Raw genomic sequence first — 16131 nt, 5'->3', positions numbered from 1 at the left:
GGCAACACAGAGACCTAGAGGCTCGCGGCCCAGCCCTTGTTTATGAAACACCAAAGGTTTGGCCCGCAACCATCCTGGTTCCCCCATCATGCTTCCGCGTCGGCGCATGCGCACGCTCGCGGGGTGGGGGGGGCAGCGTCCATCACGTGTGATTCTCGTGCACAGCACGCGCCGGGGCCCGGCCCGGGGTCCTCACTTCCGGGCAGGCGTTGCTTCCGGCGAGGCGTTTGGCGGCCGTTGAGCGGCAAGATGAGCGTCTTCTCGCGCCTCAGGAACGGAATCCCGCCGGCGCGAGACAACTGCCAGGTACGGAGCGGAGCGAGGGGGTCGGGGCACCTCGGAAGCACGAGGTGGGGGGCACCCGCAGCGCGGCCATGGGTGGCAGCACCCGCGGCCCCGGAGCCCTGGACGGGGACGAAGTCCTGGGCCAGGTGAGGGCGGGGACGGACGGACGGGGACGGGGACCTGGGGGTCCTGGGGGGCGGCCGGCGGCGCCCACCCCCGGGGCCTGTGGCTTTCTCTCTCCTCTCCCAGTCTCCCTACGAGCGACTGAGTCAGCGGATGTTGGACATTTCTGGGGACCGAGGTGTGCTGAAGGATGTCATCCGAGAGGGCACTGGCGACCCCGTGACCCCTGACGCTTCCGTGCTGGGTAATGGAGGCCGCTAGGCTGCTTCGTCCTTGGGAAACTACGGTTTTAGTTTTGTTGTGTGTTTTTTTGTTTTTCGAGACAGGTGTAGCTTTGCAAGCCTTTCCTGGAACTCACTCTGCAGCCTAGGCTGGCCTCGAACTCGCAGAGATCCGCCTGCCTCTGCCTCCTGAGTGCTGGGATTGAAGGCGTGCACCACCACCGCCCGGCTAAGTTTTGTTTTGTTTTGTTTTGTTTGAAGCAGGGTCTCATACAACCCAGACCGGCCTCTTAACTGCCTGTGTAGCTGAGGATGATCTTGGAACGCCTGACACTTTGTCTCCACCTTTTGAGTGCTGGGATTATGGGTGGGCAGGACTACGTTTTATGTGGTGCTGGGGACAGAGCACACCTGTCCCCATCGTGCATGCCAGGCAAACCCTCTACCAACTGAGTTATATCCCCAGCCCTGTCGTTGGTCTGTGTTGTTTTGTTTTTGAAACAGCATCATAAAAATAGCCCAGACTGAACTCCAACCTCCTGTGTATTAGAGGATGACCTTGAAGGCCTGACCCTTCCTCTACTTCCCAAGTATTGGCATCACAACCGTGTGCACCAATCTACCTGGTTGGTTAGGGTGGTTGTTTTTGGAAGAAGGAACCAAACTGAAGCCATTTTGGATAGAAAGTCTGCTTTGAATTAAGGGTCAAATAAAGTTTTAAGTTCCCCAGACCTCCCTGGGTAACTGGCATCCTGCTTGGCAAGGTGAGACAAGAACAGTCACCGCCCTTGAGTAAACCAACCAATGAAAGTAAGATAAGTGTACCACAGAACAGTAGTGCTAGGAAAGTCCCCTGTCCCTGAATCCTGATTGGTGGAAAAATGCAAGTCTAATTTGGCACAGATGTTTGTAGTTCTCAGGCATAAAAGCTCCGAAACATTCTGGCTTGGGTGATTCAGTTCCTGAGTCTGTTCTGCGGCCCTGATTGATTGGTAGTGGCTTGATTACAATACAGTTTTGTTTTCTGCATTGAGTTGGTGTGAATTGTGTTGACTCCAAGTGAACCCCATAACACTTTGTTTCAAGGTGCTGGGATTGAACCCAGAATCTAGGTGTCTTCAAGTATGTGATTTCATATTTCAAAAATAAGGCATTTTAAAGGACTGGATGTGCTTCTCCTAAATGGAGAAGGTTTGGTTTTTAAGAAGCAGTCTCATATATCCCAGGTCAGCCTCAAACCCTGTGTAGCCAAAGATGACCCAGAATTTCTGATCCTCCTGCCTCTACCTCCCAAATGCTGGGATTACTCATGTAAGCCACTATGTCTGGTTTAAACGGTGCTGGGGATGGAACTCTGGGCCTCATGCAAGCTAGTCAAACATTCTACCAACTCAGCTACACCCCCAGCCTTTGTTTTAGTTTTTGTTGGTTTGTTTGTTTTTGAGACAGGGTCTCATTGCATAGCCCTGGCTGGCCTGTAACTCCATATGTAGATCAGAATATATGTGGAGCAGGCTACCCTTAAACTCAGAGATCCACCTGTCTCTGCCTTCATAGCGCTGGGATTAAAGGTGTGTGCCACCAAGCCCAGCCCCCCCCTTTTTAAATACAGGATCTCCCTGTATCCCATGCCAGCCTCAAACGCCCCCCCTTTTTTAAATATAGGATCTCCCTGTACCCCAGGCCAGCCTCAAATGCCCCCCCCTTTTTTAAAATATAGGATCTCCCTATACCCCAGGCCAGCCTCAAACGCCCCCCTTTTTAAATACAGGATCTCCCTGTATCCCAGGCCAGCCTCAAACGCCCCCCCTTTAAATACAGGATCTCCCTGTACCACAGGCCAGCCTCAAACGCCCCCCCTTTAAATACAGGATCTCTCTGTACCACAGGCCAGCCTCAAACAGCCCCCCCTTTTAAATACAGGATCTCCCTGTGTCCCAAGCCAGCCTCAAATACCCCCCTCCCCTGCTGCTGGAGGCTAGCTCAGTCGGTAGAGCATGAGACTCTTAATCTCAGGGTCGTGGGTTCGTGCCCCACGTTGGGCGCCATTTGTAGCTGGAGGGCTTCTCTCCAGGTTCCACCAAGCCCTGCAGTCCCACAATCCACGTATAAAATAATCACTCAGATGCTTATATTACTTATAAACTATATGGCTGTGGCAGGCTTCTTGCTAACTGTTCTTATATCTTAAATTAACCCATTTCTATAAATCTATACCTTGCCACGTGGCTGGTGACTTACCGGCGTCTTTACATGCTGCTTGTCCTGGCGGTGGCTGCAGTGTCTCTCCCTCCTTCTTCCTGTTTCCCCAATTTTCCTCTCTCTTTGTCCCGCCTGTACTTCCTGTCTGGTCACTGGCCATCAGTGTTTTATTTATGTAGAGTGATATCCACAGCACCCCCCCCTTTTTAAATACAGGATCTCCCTGTGTCCCAGGCCAGCCTCAGACCGGCATTCTTCCTGCCTTAGCTCCTGCCTGCAGGTCTGGGGTGACAGATGGCTGCCACTCTTGCCTGCCTCAGGATTTAACAAGTAAAGCAGGCTCCTGATCTCCCCTTTTCCTATACCACTGTGAGCAATGAGTGAAGGCCAATCAGGAGAGCCCTTGAACCTCAGTGCTGAAAGTCAGAACCCCACAAGCAGCTTTCCTGTGGGTCTTGGTGCCAGGCAGCTAGCTCTAACTCATTTAATTCTTTTCTTTCCCTAGACAGGGACTCTTTTGTCTGGTGCTAGTATAGAATTTGCTATGTAGCTGAGGCTGCTCCTGTCTCCATTTCTCAAGGGCTGGGATGACAGACATGGACCACCATGCCCCAGGAATTGTGGTGTAAACTGTGTTAGTGATAGGATGGCTCTGGGGGTGTCTCTGGAATGTTTTCCTCACACTTGTGCTTTTTTTCTTTTCCCCTCTGCCCTAGTGAAATATTCTGGATACCTGGAGCACATGGACAAGCCTTTCGATTCTAACTGCTTTAGGAAAACACCTCGGCTGATGAAACTTGGAGAAGGTAAGGTCATCTGGGGTCATCTAGTCAAACGAAGGCATGACGTGTTTTAGGATTGTCACAGTGTCCAGAGAACAGATTCTTACAGTTGGTAGCTGAGCTTAGATTTCAGGGAAGCTCCCAGGTTATCTGTCACCTTTTCTTCTTGGGACTTTATTTTTGGGTGATAGCCCACCTGGCAAGGTTATCTTGGCATCTAAGTTACCTTTTGGGAATGTTTTCCTATTCTTGATTTTTTTTTTTTAAATTTTATGCATATGTTGCCCACATGTATGTATATGCCCAGTACCTGCAGAGGCCAGAAGAGGGTGCCATTTCCCCTGGAACTGGAGTTAGACAGTTGTGAGCCACCATGTAGTTACTTGGAACCGCATCTATCCGGCTACAGGGCATCTTTTAAAACAGAATCTGTGCAGCTCACACTGACCTTGAATTCAGAAGCCTGCCCCAGCTCTGGAGTGATGAAATGATAAACATGAGCCCTACACCTGGGTCCTCTGAGCACTTTTCCTTGTGTGTTTATGAAATGAATGCAGTGAATACTTACTTCCCAGCGTGTGTGGTGAAACAAGACCTCATAGGACCTGGGAGAAAGGCTCAGTCAGTAAAGTGCTTGCTCTGCCAGCATGAGGGCCTGCTTTCCTTCCCGCAGAGTCCACCCTGACAAACAAAGCGAAGCCGGGCGGCGGCGGTACACGCTTTTAATCCCAGCACTCAGGAGTCAGAGGCAGGCTGATCTCTGGGAGTTTGAGGCCAGCCTGGGCTACAGAGCAAGATCCAGGACAGGCACCAAAACTACACGGAGAAACCCTGTCTCTCAAAAAAAAAAAAAAAAAAAAAAAAGCAAGATGTGGTAGTGTGCGCTTATAATCTCAGTGCAGGGAGGCAAAAAAACAGCTGGATCCCTGGGGCGCTGACCAGCCAGCCTAGCCTACTTACCAGACTTCTCCAGGGCAATGAGAGATTCTGTCCCAAAAGGCAAGGTGGATGCCACCTGAGGAATGACAGCTGAGATTGTCCTCTAGCATCTACATGCGCGCGCGCGCACACACACACACACACACATACACACATACACACAGCAACACATATCTCAAGACCATGCTCAGATGAATGATGAGAACCCCATCCTTGTGGACTTTACTAGGGTGGGGGAGGTTGGCCTCTAGTCCACAAACTAACCTCATAGAATTGAATGAAACATGGAGCTATGGAATGTGTTCTGGCTTTGCTTAATGAAATTATAATAACCTTCGTTCTGGCAGGGCCACAGGCACTACATGGGAAAGAAGGCTAGAGATGAGAGTCCTGAGGTTGGAATAAGATCTCAACTAGGGGAGTGGAGAGATGGCTCAGAGGTTAAGAGTACTGGCTGCTTTTCCAGTAGACTGGGTTCAGTTTACAGCACCCACATGGTGGCTTACAACCATCTATAACTCCAGTTCCTGCCCTCTTCTGGTGTCTGTGGGCATTGCATGAATGTGGTACATATAGGCAAACACATGCATAAAAAAACACATAAGGATAAAGGAAAAAAAATCTTTAAAATTTCAGAGTAGGCCACAGGCATTGAGGGCAGAGATCTTCAAAGAAAGAATAGACTATGTGACAGAGATGAAGCCTGCAAAAGCTGGCATTTGGGGAAAGCAGGACAACAGAAACAACTGAGCATTGAGTTGGGGCACCTGTGCCAAAGACTTGGGTTGGCACATGCACTTGGAATAGGGAGAAACTGGTGGCTTTGAATGGGATGCTGGGTGAGCCTCAGTTGAGCTCACTGTCCTTTCTTCCAGATATTACACTCTGGGGCATGGAGCTGGGACTTCTAAGCATGCGCAGAGGGGAATTAGCCAGGTTCCTGTTCAAGCCAACCTATGCTTATGGCACCCTGGGGTGCCCACCCCTCATCCCTCCAAATGCTACTGTCCTGTTTGAGATCGAGCTGATTGACTTCCTTGATTCTGCTGAGTCAGACAAGTTTTGTGCACTTTCAGCTGTAAGTTCAAGACCCCAGATTTCCCGGGACTTTCTAAAGGGAGAGGGATCAGATTGTGTTTGGGTGGCTCCGTTAGATCACCTACCCTGGGTTCCACTCAAGCCTCCTGCACTCTGGCATCTGCTCTCCTCTGTCTAGGGTACACCATGCTAGGTAGTATAAGGCATAGACTAGTTCTGCATTAGCTGTTTGCTGTTTAGTCGCCCTCTGCTTAGTTCTCACTACAAGGTGGTAACTGCTTTTCAGAAAGTTAGGCACTGGTAGCTTATAACAAAGGTGATTGAGGCTTGGAGAGCTAATTCAGTGATAGTTCTTGCCTAGAATCTGCCACTGATAGGCTGGGGCTCTGTAGGTCAGTGATAGAGTGTTAACATTAACAAGCTCTAGGACCATCCATCCCCAGGACTGTAAAAACAAGCTAGAGAATTGGTCCCGCCTTGAGAATGAGAGGCTTTTACTAACTTGACAGGATAACTGTGACATGAGGTACAAGCTGAGACAGTCTCAGGAAGACTGGGGTAGAGAGCCACAGTCTCATAACCCAAGCTGTGGTTTCCCATTCCGCCTTTCGCTCCCCGGCCTGTAGAAGCAGAGCTTGTAATCCCATCAGCAGTCACATGCTGCTGTCATCCACCGACTGCATATGTGGTGGTCGCTGTGCATGCATTCCAGGCTTCGCTCCTCCATATGATTGGGTCTTCACACTGACTGTCAGTGCCTCAGTCGAGTGTCTCACCTTGTCCACATCTTTCCACGGACTTAGATGATCCTGCACTCACCCAGGTTCAGATCTGGGGCTCTGGGTGGGGTTCTACGGGCAGTTGTGATAGGAAGCCAGTTTAGCAGCATGAGCACACAGAACCCCCAGGGCGCTGAACCAACCAGGGACTGGAAAAGTCGTGTTGAGTAACTGGTGCGAGCTGGGCAGGCTCTCTCAGCTTCTGTGGATGCTTCTGCTTCTGGAGGAATCTGAGGAGGATCACAGCAACCACGACACCACCCCCCCCAGCTGCTCTGTAGGTGGGCCTGTCACAGCGCTCACCTGGGTGGTCTCTGCACACACAAGGTCCAAGAGGGGATGTTGAGGAGTGGAACATGGCTGCCATTGTGCCACTGGGGCTTCTGACTCCATGTCCCTGCTCTTGGCTTTGCTCTTCAGGAACAGCAAGAACAGTTTCCGCTTCAGAAGGTTCTCAAAGTAGCAGCAACTGAGAGGGAGTTTGGCAACTACCTTTTCCGCCAGAATCGCTTCTGTGATGCCAAAGTGAGGTACAAGCGGGTAAGAATGCTCTGGAAGTGTGTGATCCAGAAACCTTTTCACCTTTAAAAATGTTGATGGGTAAGGAGCCGGGCGGTGGTGTCGCACACCTTTAATCCCAGCACTCGAGAGGCAGAGGCAGGTGGATCTCTGTGAGTTCGAGGCCAGCCTGGTCTACAGATTGAGTTCCATTGATCCCTGGGACCTGGAGTTACAGACAGCTGTGAGCCACCATGTGGTACTGGGAATTGAACCTAGGTCCTCTGGAAGGGCAGCCAATGCTTATGACCTCTGAGCCATCTCTCCAGCCCCAGAAAACTTAAGATCATAAGCTTCATCTTTTTGCTACTCTTCACAGGCATCTATTAATAAGATCACATTAAGCCAGGCAGGGGTGGTGCATGACTTTAATCCCAGCACCCAGGAGGCTGAGGCAGGAGGATCACAAGTTCCAGGCCAGCCTGGGCTTCTTAACTAGACCCTGTCTCAAACTGAAAAAAGGGGCTGGGGAGATAGTTCAATGAGTTAGAGTGCTTGCTTTATAAGCTTAAGGATCTGAGTTCAAATCCCAGGACCTATATAAAATGCTGGGCATGGATGCTGGGAAGATGGTGTAACAGGGAAGAGAACTCACTGCTCTTGTAGAGGACCAGAGTTTGGTTCCCAGCATCCATATGGCTCACAGCTCCCTGGAACTCCAGTTCCAGGGAATCTGAGGCCGTCTTCCGACCTCCATGGGTTCCTACACCCACATAGTACACATAAATTTACATAGGCATGCACACTTACACATGAAAGATTTTTTTAAGCCAGGTATGGCCACGTGTGTGCTGCAGCCCTAGTGTTGTAGGAGGCAGGGACAAGAAGATCACTGAGACTTGAAGCCTAGCTCCAAGTTCAGTGAGAGATGTTGTCTCAAGGAAGAAGGTGGAGCAGTGGTTCTCAACCTTCCTAATACTGTGACCCTTACTACGGTTCCTTCTGTAGTGGTGACCCCCCACACACACACCATAAAGTTATCTTTGTTGCTCCTTCATAACTGTAATTTTAGTGCTGTTGTGAATCATAATATAAATATCTGTGTTTCCCAATGGTCTTAGGAAAGGGTCTCAACCCACAGGGGTAGAGTGATACAGCAGGACACCTGCCATGGGCACACCGACCTCCCCGCGTATGTACACACACCATACACACTACATACAGAGAAGATCCTTGCGTTAGAAATGACTTGAGGGCAGTGGGGGCTGGGTGATGTGAGGTGATGTTCTCTATGTTGATCTTTTTTCCTTTTGTTTTTCAAGACAGGTCACTCTCTAGCCCAGGCTGTCCTCAAGCTCATGGTAATCCTTTCTCAGCCTCCCAAGTGCTGAGTTATAGGCATAAAGCTACAAGCTTAACTCATTCTGTTCATTTTGTGTGTGTGTTCGTTTGAGACAGAGCATCACTGTGTACTCTTGGCTGACCAGACCTTGCTCTGTAGACTAGGCTATCCTTGAACTCAGAGATGCACCTGCCTCTGCCTCCTGAGTGCTGGGATGTAAGGTGTGCATCACCATGTTTGGCCTGTGTGTTTTTCTTGATGCTGTTTTCCTGGGTATATTTGAGTTATGAAAGTTCATTAAGCTACGCACTTACTTTTTTTTTACCTGTGTATATTATTTTAATTTGGTGTTTTAAGAATTACCTTCTTGGAGAGGTGGAAAAATAACTCAGTTGGTAAAGTGCTTGATACTAAGCATTACAATCTGAGTTAGTCCTGAGAACCTACATTTAAAAAAAAAAAGAAAGAAAAGAAAAGAAAAAGAAAAGCCAGGTGTGGTAGTGTCTACTTGTAATTTCAGTATTGGGGAGACAGAGACAGGCAGATTCCTGGAACTCTGTAGGCAGCTAGCCTGATCTACTTGACAAGCCTCAGGCCAATGAGAGACTGTTGGGGGGGGCGGGATGAGGTGAATGGCTCCTGAGGAATGATACCTGAGGTTGTCTTTGGGTCTCTGCATGCGCTTGCAGGTACATACACCTATAGGTATGTGTGCACTCATGCACACAAACATGCACACATGTAAGTACAAAAAAATTCCCCCTTACTGCTCCAAAAAAAAGTTTATTAATTAAAAATCCTAGGGGCTGGGGAGAAGACTCGGCACTTAAGAGCACTGGCTGCTCTTCCAGAGGACCTGGGTTCAATTCTCAGCACCCACATGGCAGCTCAAAAAAGCTAACTCCAGTTCCAGGGGATCTAACACCTTCACACCAGTGCACCTAAAATAAAGTTTAAAAAAAGTATTAAAAAATCCTCATTCCAGCACCCCCACCCCCAGTTGTAGTTGATTTTTTTCCATTGTGTTTGCCATCTGTGAGATTTCCCATCCCTCTTACTCTGGAGACTGGTGTCACTCTGTGGCTGTGGGACAAACAGAGGCCTGGCTCTCTGCTGTGGAAACAGTACTATTTCACACACCATTAACAGCACCCCATCTGTCCATTCCAAAGTCAGTAGTCTTTTTTTTGTTCCATTTCTTCAGAAAACAGACCTCCTGGGACAGGGATTCAGCTTAGGTATTAGAGTTGGCATGCATGAAACACTCACTGGGTTTCATCCCAGAACTGCATAAACCAGGTGCAATCCCAGGTTGGAGACAGGAAGACCAGAAGTTGAAGCTTGGGCTGCAGACTTCTAGTTAAGAGTGGGCTTAGCAGTTAAGAGTGCAAAAGATCTGAATTCTGTTCCCAGCATTCACACCAGGCAGCTCACAACTACCTGTAACTCCAGCTCCAAAGGATATGTTATCTCTGGTCTTCACTGGCAGCTGCATTCATGTGCATTTATACCAAGAGACAAGCACACAGATACACATGCTTACACATAATTAAAAACAAGAAATTGCAGGTCATCCTTTGCTACATAGTGAGTTTGAGGACCTGCCTAGGCCTTACATTAGACCTTATCTCAAAATATAAATAAATGAATGAATAAATAAATAAATAAGCAAGCCTGGCACAAGGGTACATGCCTTAGTCTCTCAGTATTTGGGAGGCAGAAGCAGGCAGATTTCTCTGAGTTCAAGGCTAGCCTGGTCTACATATTGAGTGAGTTTCAGGACAACCAGGCTATATAAACTCTGTCTCAAAAAAGCAGGGATTGGGTGCTGAAGGGATGGTTCAGCAATTTAGAGCACTTCTTTTAAAGAGGACCCAAGTTCAAGTCACAGCACCCATATAGTGGCTCACAACCATTTGTAACTCTTAAGTCCAGTTCCAGAGAATGTGATAACTCCTTCTGATCTCTGGGCACCAGGCACCCATGTGTTACACATGCATACCGGAAAACATCCATACACACAAAATTTTTAAAAAATTACATAAAGAAGCCAGGTGTGGTGGTGGCGCACACCTTTAATCCCAGCACTCACAAGGCAGACCCAGGTGGATCTCTGCGAGTTTGAGGCCAGCCTGGTCTACAGAGAGAGATCCAGGACAGCCAGAACTATATAGAGAGACTTTCTCAAAACCGTGTGTGTGTGTGTGTGTGTGTGTGTGTGTGTGTGTGTGTGTGTGTGTGTATGTTTTTGTGTTTGTTTCTGTGGGGGGGTGTGCGTATGAGAGTGCTGTTGCTGACGGAGCCCCGAGGCATGGGGTTCCCCCTATCCTGGACTTAACAGTTGAGAACCACCTGCTGGGAATCCAACTTAGTCTTGGCTCTTGTTGGGTATACTGTCCTTACTCCTTTTGAGACAAAAGAGTAGAGGATACATTCTGTCTGCCTTACTTAGGTTGCATGTCTTCTCCTGTTAGAAACCTTCAAACTAGACTAGAAACATGGTTCAGTGGTTAGAAGCATGTATTCATCTTGCATAGGACCTGAGTTCAGTTCCCAGCATCCATGTTAGGAGACACAGACTCCAGTTCCAGGCAGGTGTCCTCTTCTGGCCTCCACAGGCACTATACTCACATGCACACATCCTATCCCACGCATATACATAATTTAAAATAATAATAACTCTTAAAAAGAAGCCTCCTGACTTTAATACATTAACCGTGTGTCCTGAGCGCTAAATGAATCCTTCCTTAGGTCAGTAGTTCCACGTGACTGGAAAGGATATAGGACTGTCCTTTCTTGGTCAGTAGTTCACGTGACTGGTAAGTGTATAGGACTGTCCTTTCTTGGTCAGTAGTTCATGTGACTGGTAAGGGTATAGGGCTGTCCTCCTGATCCTTTGCCTTCCCTCCTCTCCTCAGGCCTTGCTGCTGCTCCACCGACGCTTGGCAATCTGTGAGGAGCAGCACCTGGTGGAGCCCGCCGAGCTTCTGGTCCTCCTCAACCTGTCTTTTGTGTACCTGAAGCTGAACCGACCTGCCATGGCCCTGCGCTATGGGGAGCAGGCTCTGCTCATTGATCAGAGGAACGCCAAGGCCCTCTTCAGGTGTGGACAGGTGAGTTGAGGGTAAGTGCCTAAGAGAAGGAAGTGGGGGGAGAGAGGGCCTGGGGCAGTAACTCACTCAATAAAGCAAGCACTTGCCAGGTGTGCAAGCCTGGGAGCCTGAGCTCATTCTCCAGAGTCCAGGATGCTAGATCGCTGCACTGAGGAGGCAGAGGCAGGTTAGATCCCTGGAGTTTGCTGGCCAGTCAGCCTAGATGAATTGGGAGCCCTGAATCCCAGAGGAAGACCTTGTCTTGAAAATAAGGTGGACTGGGGGGGGCGGGCAACACTCGGGAGGCAGAGCCAGGCAGATCTCTGTGACTTTGAGGCCAGCCTGGTCTACAGAACGAAATCCAGGACAGGCACCGAAACTACACGGAGAAACCCTGTCTTGAAACCCCTCCTGCCCCCGCAATAAGGTGGGCTACTCCCTAGAAGGGAGCCAGGTTGACCTCTGGTCTCCATCCACATATGCACATGTGCACTCCCCCAGAGCAGTTGGTCTCACTTGGGCCACTACCACAAATGCTAATCTTGAGCTAATGCTGTGTCCCTTCCTCACAGGCTTGCCTTCTTCTAACCGAGTATGAGCAGGCCCGGGATTTTCTGGTGCGAGCTCAGAAGGAGCAGCCCTGCAACCATGACATCAATAATGAGCTGAAGAAGCTGTCCAGGTGAGAGCTGAGGGCAGGAGTGTGACTAGAAGCACAGTGAGAGGTGGCTGCAAGAATTCTAGTCCAACCATCTAGATAGAGGACAGGCTAGGAGCGTTGCCCCAAACTGGCTCAGAGGCAGCCATCCCACCTGCATGTTCCTTTGCTCATTGTCCTGAACTGACTGTTGTGAGGGGGGAAGCGTCACTTCTGAGCATGTCCCTCCTTCCTGTTGTACCACCCTGCAGATTGGCACTCCCTAGAGAAGTGGGTCCTGGAGTGTGACTCTAGTTACACCAAAATCATGGCAACCAAATTGGCCTCTTCAAGAGATAAATGTCCAGTTTCTAGAGATTGTAATCCTATCTCAGGTAAAACAAAGTTCAAGATAGGGCCAGAAGGACAGAGGGCAAGGGCCTCCCATTCTGTAGGGAGCCCATAGGCTGAATTACTTTATTAATGGATCTCAGATCTGTCAGCATTCTCCAATAACTAGACTTCTTTTTAATAACAAATAACAGAATTTCAAGGGCTGGTAGATTCTTTGATGTGTTGAGCATTTAACTGCTCTTGAACCAGCTATTCTAAAGTTGCTCAGAGCCATGGGTTTGTGCCCCATGTTGGGCACTAAGAGAGAGTGCTGCGCACATGCATGCCAGGTATTAAGGGTTCTGAGCAGCTATGCCCCAGGGGCATGTACTTCAAGGTCATATGCAGATGTAACTGTTACCTGCTGCCTCACTAGGGATGGTGCTTCAAGGTCATGGCTGGAACAGCTACCCACTCCAGGGTCCAGCACTCCCTAGAGAAGTGGGTCCCCGCAACTCTTTGTGTATATTTATGTGTGTAGGCCAGAAAACAACCTTGAGTGTTATGCTCAGGGTCCAGCAGTTAGATTGGGCTAGTCCCAGAGATCGTCCTGTCTCCCACCGCCCCCCACCCAGCAGCACCCCATGCTGGAATTACAGACACACTCGACTCACTGGGCCTGTTTTTTTTTTTTTTTTTAACATGGTGCTGAGAATATAAACTTGGGTCCTCACTTTACCAACTGAGCTATTTCTGTAGTCCCTCATGTGACCTTAAAAGGGTGTTAAAACTAGGTATGGTGGTCCACTCTAGTAGTAGTCCTAGAACTTGGGATACCGAGACAAGAAGATCACAAATGCAAAGACCTTCTAGGTGTAAAATAAGACACTGTCTCAAAAACCAGGGCTGGTGAGGGGGCTCAGCAGCTGAGAGTCTTTGGTATTCTGATCCCTAGGACCTACATAGTGGAAGGAAAGAGCTGGCCTGAAAGTTGTCCTCTGACCTCCATACATAGTGTGCACATGTACACACTAAATAAATAAATGTACAAAAAGCCGATCTTCCACAATAAAGAAAGTCTTGAAATCGGCACTCAAGAAGCAAAGGCAGGTGAACCTCTGAGTTTAAGGTTACCCTGTCTACAGAGTATGTTCCAGGACAACCAGAGCTATACAGACCTTGCCTCAAAATGGAAAATTAATTTTCAAAAAGTTGTGCTTAGCACCCTACCTATTCTCAAAATCACCCGAGAGCCACTGTTCCTCATGGGTCTTTCTAGGGCCACAAATGAGCTGGTTCTGTGTGACTTGTTCAAGTGAGAAGGATATTAACCTTTTAGAAATGTACATTTTGAGAGGTCAGCAAAATGGTTCAATGGGTAAGTGTTCTTGCTGCTAAGCCTGATGACCCGACAGTTCCTTCTTAGGACCCATGTGATGGAAGGAGAAAACTGACTCCTGCAAATGGTTCTCTAACCTCCACCAAGATACTTGAGCCCACTCCCAACTCATACGTGAATAAGTGTCATTAGAAAAATGAAAAATGAAAGCTTTATAAAAAAAATGGGACTTTTTCTGATTAGAGAAACTGCATTTGCTGTAGAGAACCTGAAAACCATCTTTCTATGAGTTCTAGGACAGCCAACATTTTGTTTTGTTTTGGTTTTGGATTTCGGTTTTTCAAGATAGGGTTTATTTGTGTAACCCTGGCTCTCCTGGAACTTGCTCTGTAGACCAGTCTGGCCTCAAAATCAGAGACCTACCTGCTTCTGCCTCCCATGTGCTGGGACTAAAGGCATGCCCCACCATGCCCGGCAGACAGCCACCATTTTTAACATGTATTTTTTGTTCTGCTTTGGTAAGGTTCTCTCCTTAACATTAAGCATTCAGTCCCCATTGCTGAGGTCTCTAAGCTGTGTGCATCATTTCCATTTGTATGCTGCTGGTCTTTTTGGGTTTCCTAGGAGCATCCTTTCTAGTATGGAAAAGGGTCCTCTCGGGTTAGATCCCAAATTTTGGGAGCCATCTCCATTCCATAAGGAATCTGACCATTCCTTAGCAAGAAAACCTCAAAGTGAGTCAGAAGGTACTTAGTACAGGGAATCATTTGACAAGACAGTGGCTTCTGCCTTCCCAGCTGCTGTCTTTCCAAATGAGGGCCTGTGTCCAGGGCTGTCCTCAGTGGGCTTAGCCTTGCCTGTCCCTGCTCTCTACTGTATTGTCTCCATTGCCTGCTGTCCAATGCTGACTTCAGTGTCTGTTACCAGAGAATTCCAGCCACCAGATGTCACCTCCTGCAAACCTACAAAGCTTGCCTTTCTCTCCACAGCCACTACAGGGACTACGTGGACAGAGAGAGAGAGATGTGTCACCGGATGTTTGCTCCCTGTGGGAGCGGCTCCTCAGTGGGAGGAAACTAAGGTACAGGGCTGCGCATGCGTGAGAGGATTCAGGGTTCTGTCCATTGGGGAAGATGTCCTCCTCAGCAAGTCTTGGTGACCAGTGGCTATCTCCACTGAGGACAGCATAGGACAGAATACAGTTTCAGACTTCCCACAGAGTGGGTCACTGAGAGAGGAGGACTTGGAGGTTACATTCATATTTGGGAGGTCCTGAGCTTTCCCTTTTGAAAGACTTTTTTTCATGGTTTGTGAAATTAAACTCTCTTCAAAGTTCCTTAGAACTGAAGCAATGAATGAAGTCATTAGTGTGCCGGTTTAGCTGGGCTTGAAAGAGAAGAACTGAGTTTCTCTTTTTGTTACTGTGTTTTGGAGATAATTTCATGTAGTCCAGGCTGGCCTGAATCTCACTATGTACCTGAGAATGACCTTGAACTTCTGATCCTCCTGCCCCTACTGAGTGCTAAAATTATAGGCTTATACCACCACAGTCTGATTAGTGTACTAGGGATGGAACCCTGGGCCTTATGTGTGCTAGCACTCTACCAACCAAGCCACATTCCCAGCCTGTTATGGATGTGTTTATGTGTGTTTTAATTTTATGTTTGTGCATGTGTATCTATTGGTGTAATCATATCAATGCAGATGCCTGTGAAAGCCAGAAGAGGATATCACATCCTCTAGAGTTGAATTTATAGGCAATTGTGAGCCATCTGGTATGGGGCAAGGAACTGAACTCCAGTCCTCTGCAAGAGCAATGTATGTCTTACACACTGAGCCAACTCTCCAGCCCTTTGTTTTTTGAGATAGGGTTTCCTTGTGTAACTCAGGTTTGCCTGGAATTCACAGTTATCCTCTCTCAGCCTCAAGAGTAGTAGGATTAAGCTGGTCAGTGGTCAACAAGGTGTGGTGGCATACATCTTTAGTCCCAGCACTTGGGAGGCAGAGGCAGGTGGATCTCTGTGAGTTCCAGGCCAGCCTGGTCTAGAGTGATATCCTGGTCCAGGATAGCCAGAGTCATGTAGTGAAACCCTGTCTTGAAAAACAAAAGCAAAAATCAAAACCCAAGAAAAGAAGGAGGCTACACTATTATGCCTGGCTGCAGGCTGTGTGTGCGTGGTGCTGGGAGGGTTGAACTCACGGCCTCACATATGCTTGGCAAGTGTAGGTGGGCAAGGTGCTCTATCCCTGAAAAGCTCAGGCTTTTCTTCATCTGGGTTTTCCTAGAACTTGAAAGCCTTTGACCTCGGTTTACCTCTAACACAGTACTAAAAAAGACAAAAATCCCAATGTTGAGGAATCGGGCTGTGTTGTGCTTTTTCAGTTCTGCTAACTACCAGGATTCAAGATGCCAAGACCTGAAAAAGCAGAACATGGCATTGCTGTCAGTCAATGGCAGCTTGTGATTGAGAAGGCTCAGGCAGAGTGTCTCCACAAGTACCCAAGATAACCTTCCAGTCTG

General features: G+C 48.4%; 1 protein-coding gene across 2 annotated transcripts in view; it reads left to right on the top strand.

The window, feature by feature from the left end:
• Positions 1–183: 183 nt before the first annotated feature.
• The window catches only part of Fkbp6 (FKBP prolyl isomerase family member 6 (inactive)), a 40095-nt gene continuing 24147 nt past the window's right edge, over positions 184–16131 (top strand). Inside the window, exons 1-8 of one of the 2 annotated variants that reach the window (XM_006971295.4) lie at positions 184–306; positions 535–652; positions 3548–3637; positions 5428–5630; positions 6790–6909; positions 11128–11322; positions 11874–11983; positions 14600–14691. In XM_006971295.4, the coding sequence (XP_006971357.1) occupies positions 250–306; positions 535–652; positions 3548–3637; positions 5428–5630; positions 6790–6909; positions 11128–11322; positions 11874–11983; positions 14600–14690 (984 nt within the window). In that variant the 5' untranslated portion in view covers positions 184–249 and the 3' untranslated portion in view covers position 14691. The other variant, XM_006971296.4, reaches the window with a different exon arrangement.

The sequence above is a fragment of the Peromyscus maniculatus genome, chromosome 23 (assembly GCF_049852395.1).
Source record: "Peromyscus maniculatus bairdii isolate BWxNUB_F1_BW_parent chromosome 23, HU_Pman_BW_mat_3.1, whole genome shotgun sequence".
Lineage (NCBI taxonomy): Eukaryota > Metazoa > Chordata > Mammalia > Rodentia > Cricetidae > Peromyscus > Peromyscus maniculatus.
The sequence above is the reverse complement of the archived record's forward strand: the minus strand, read 5'-3'. Positions and strand labels throughout refer to the sequence as shown.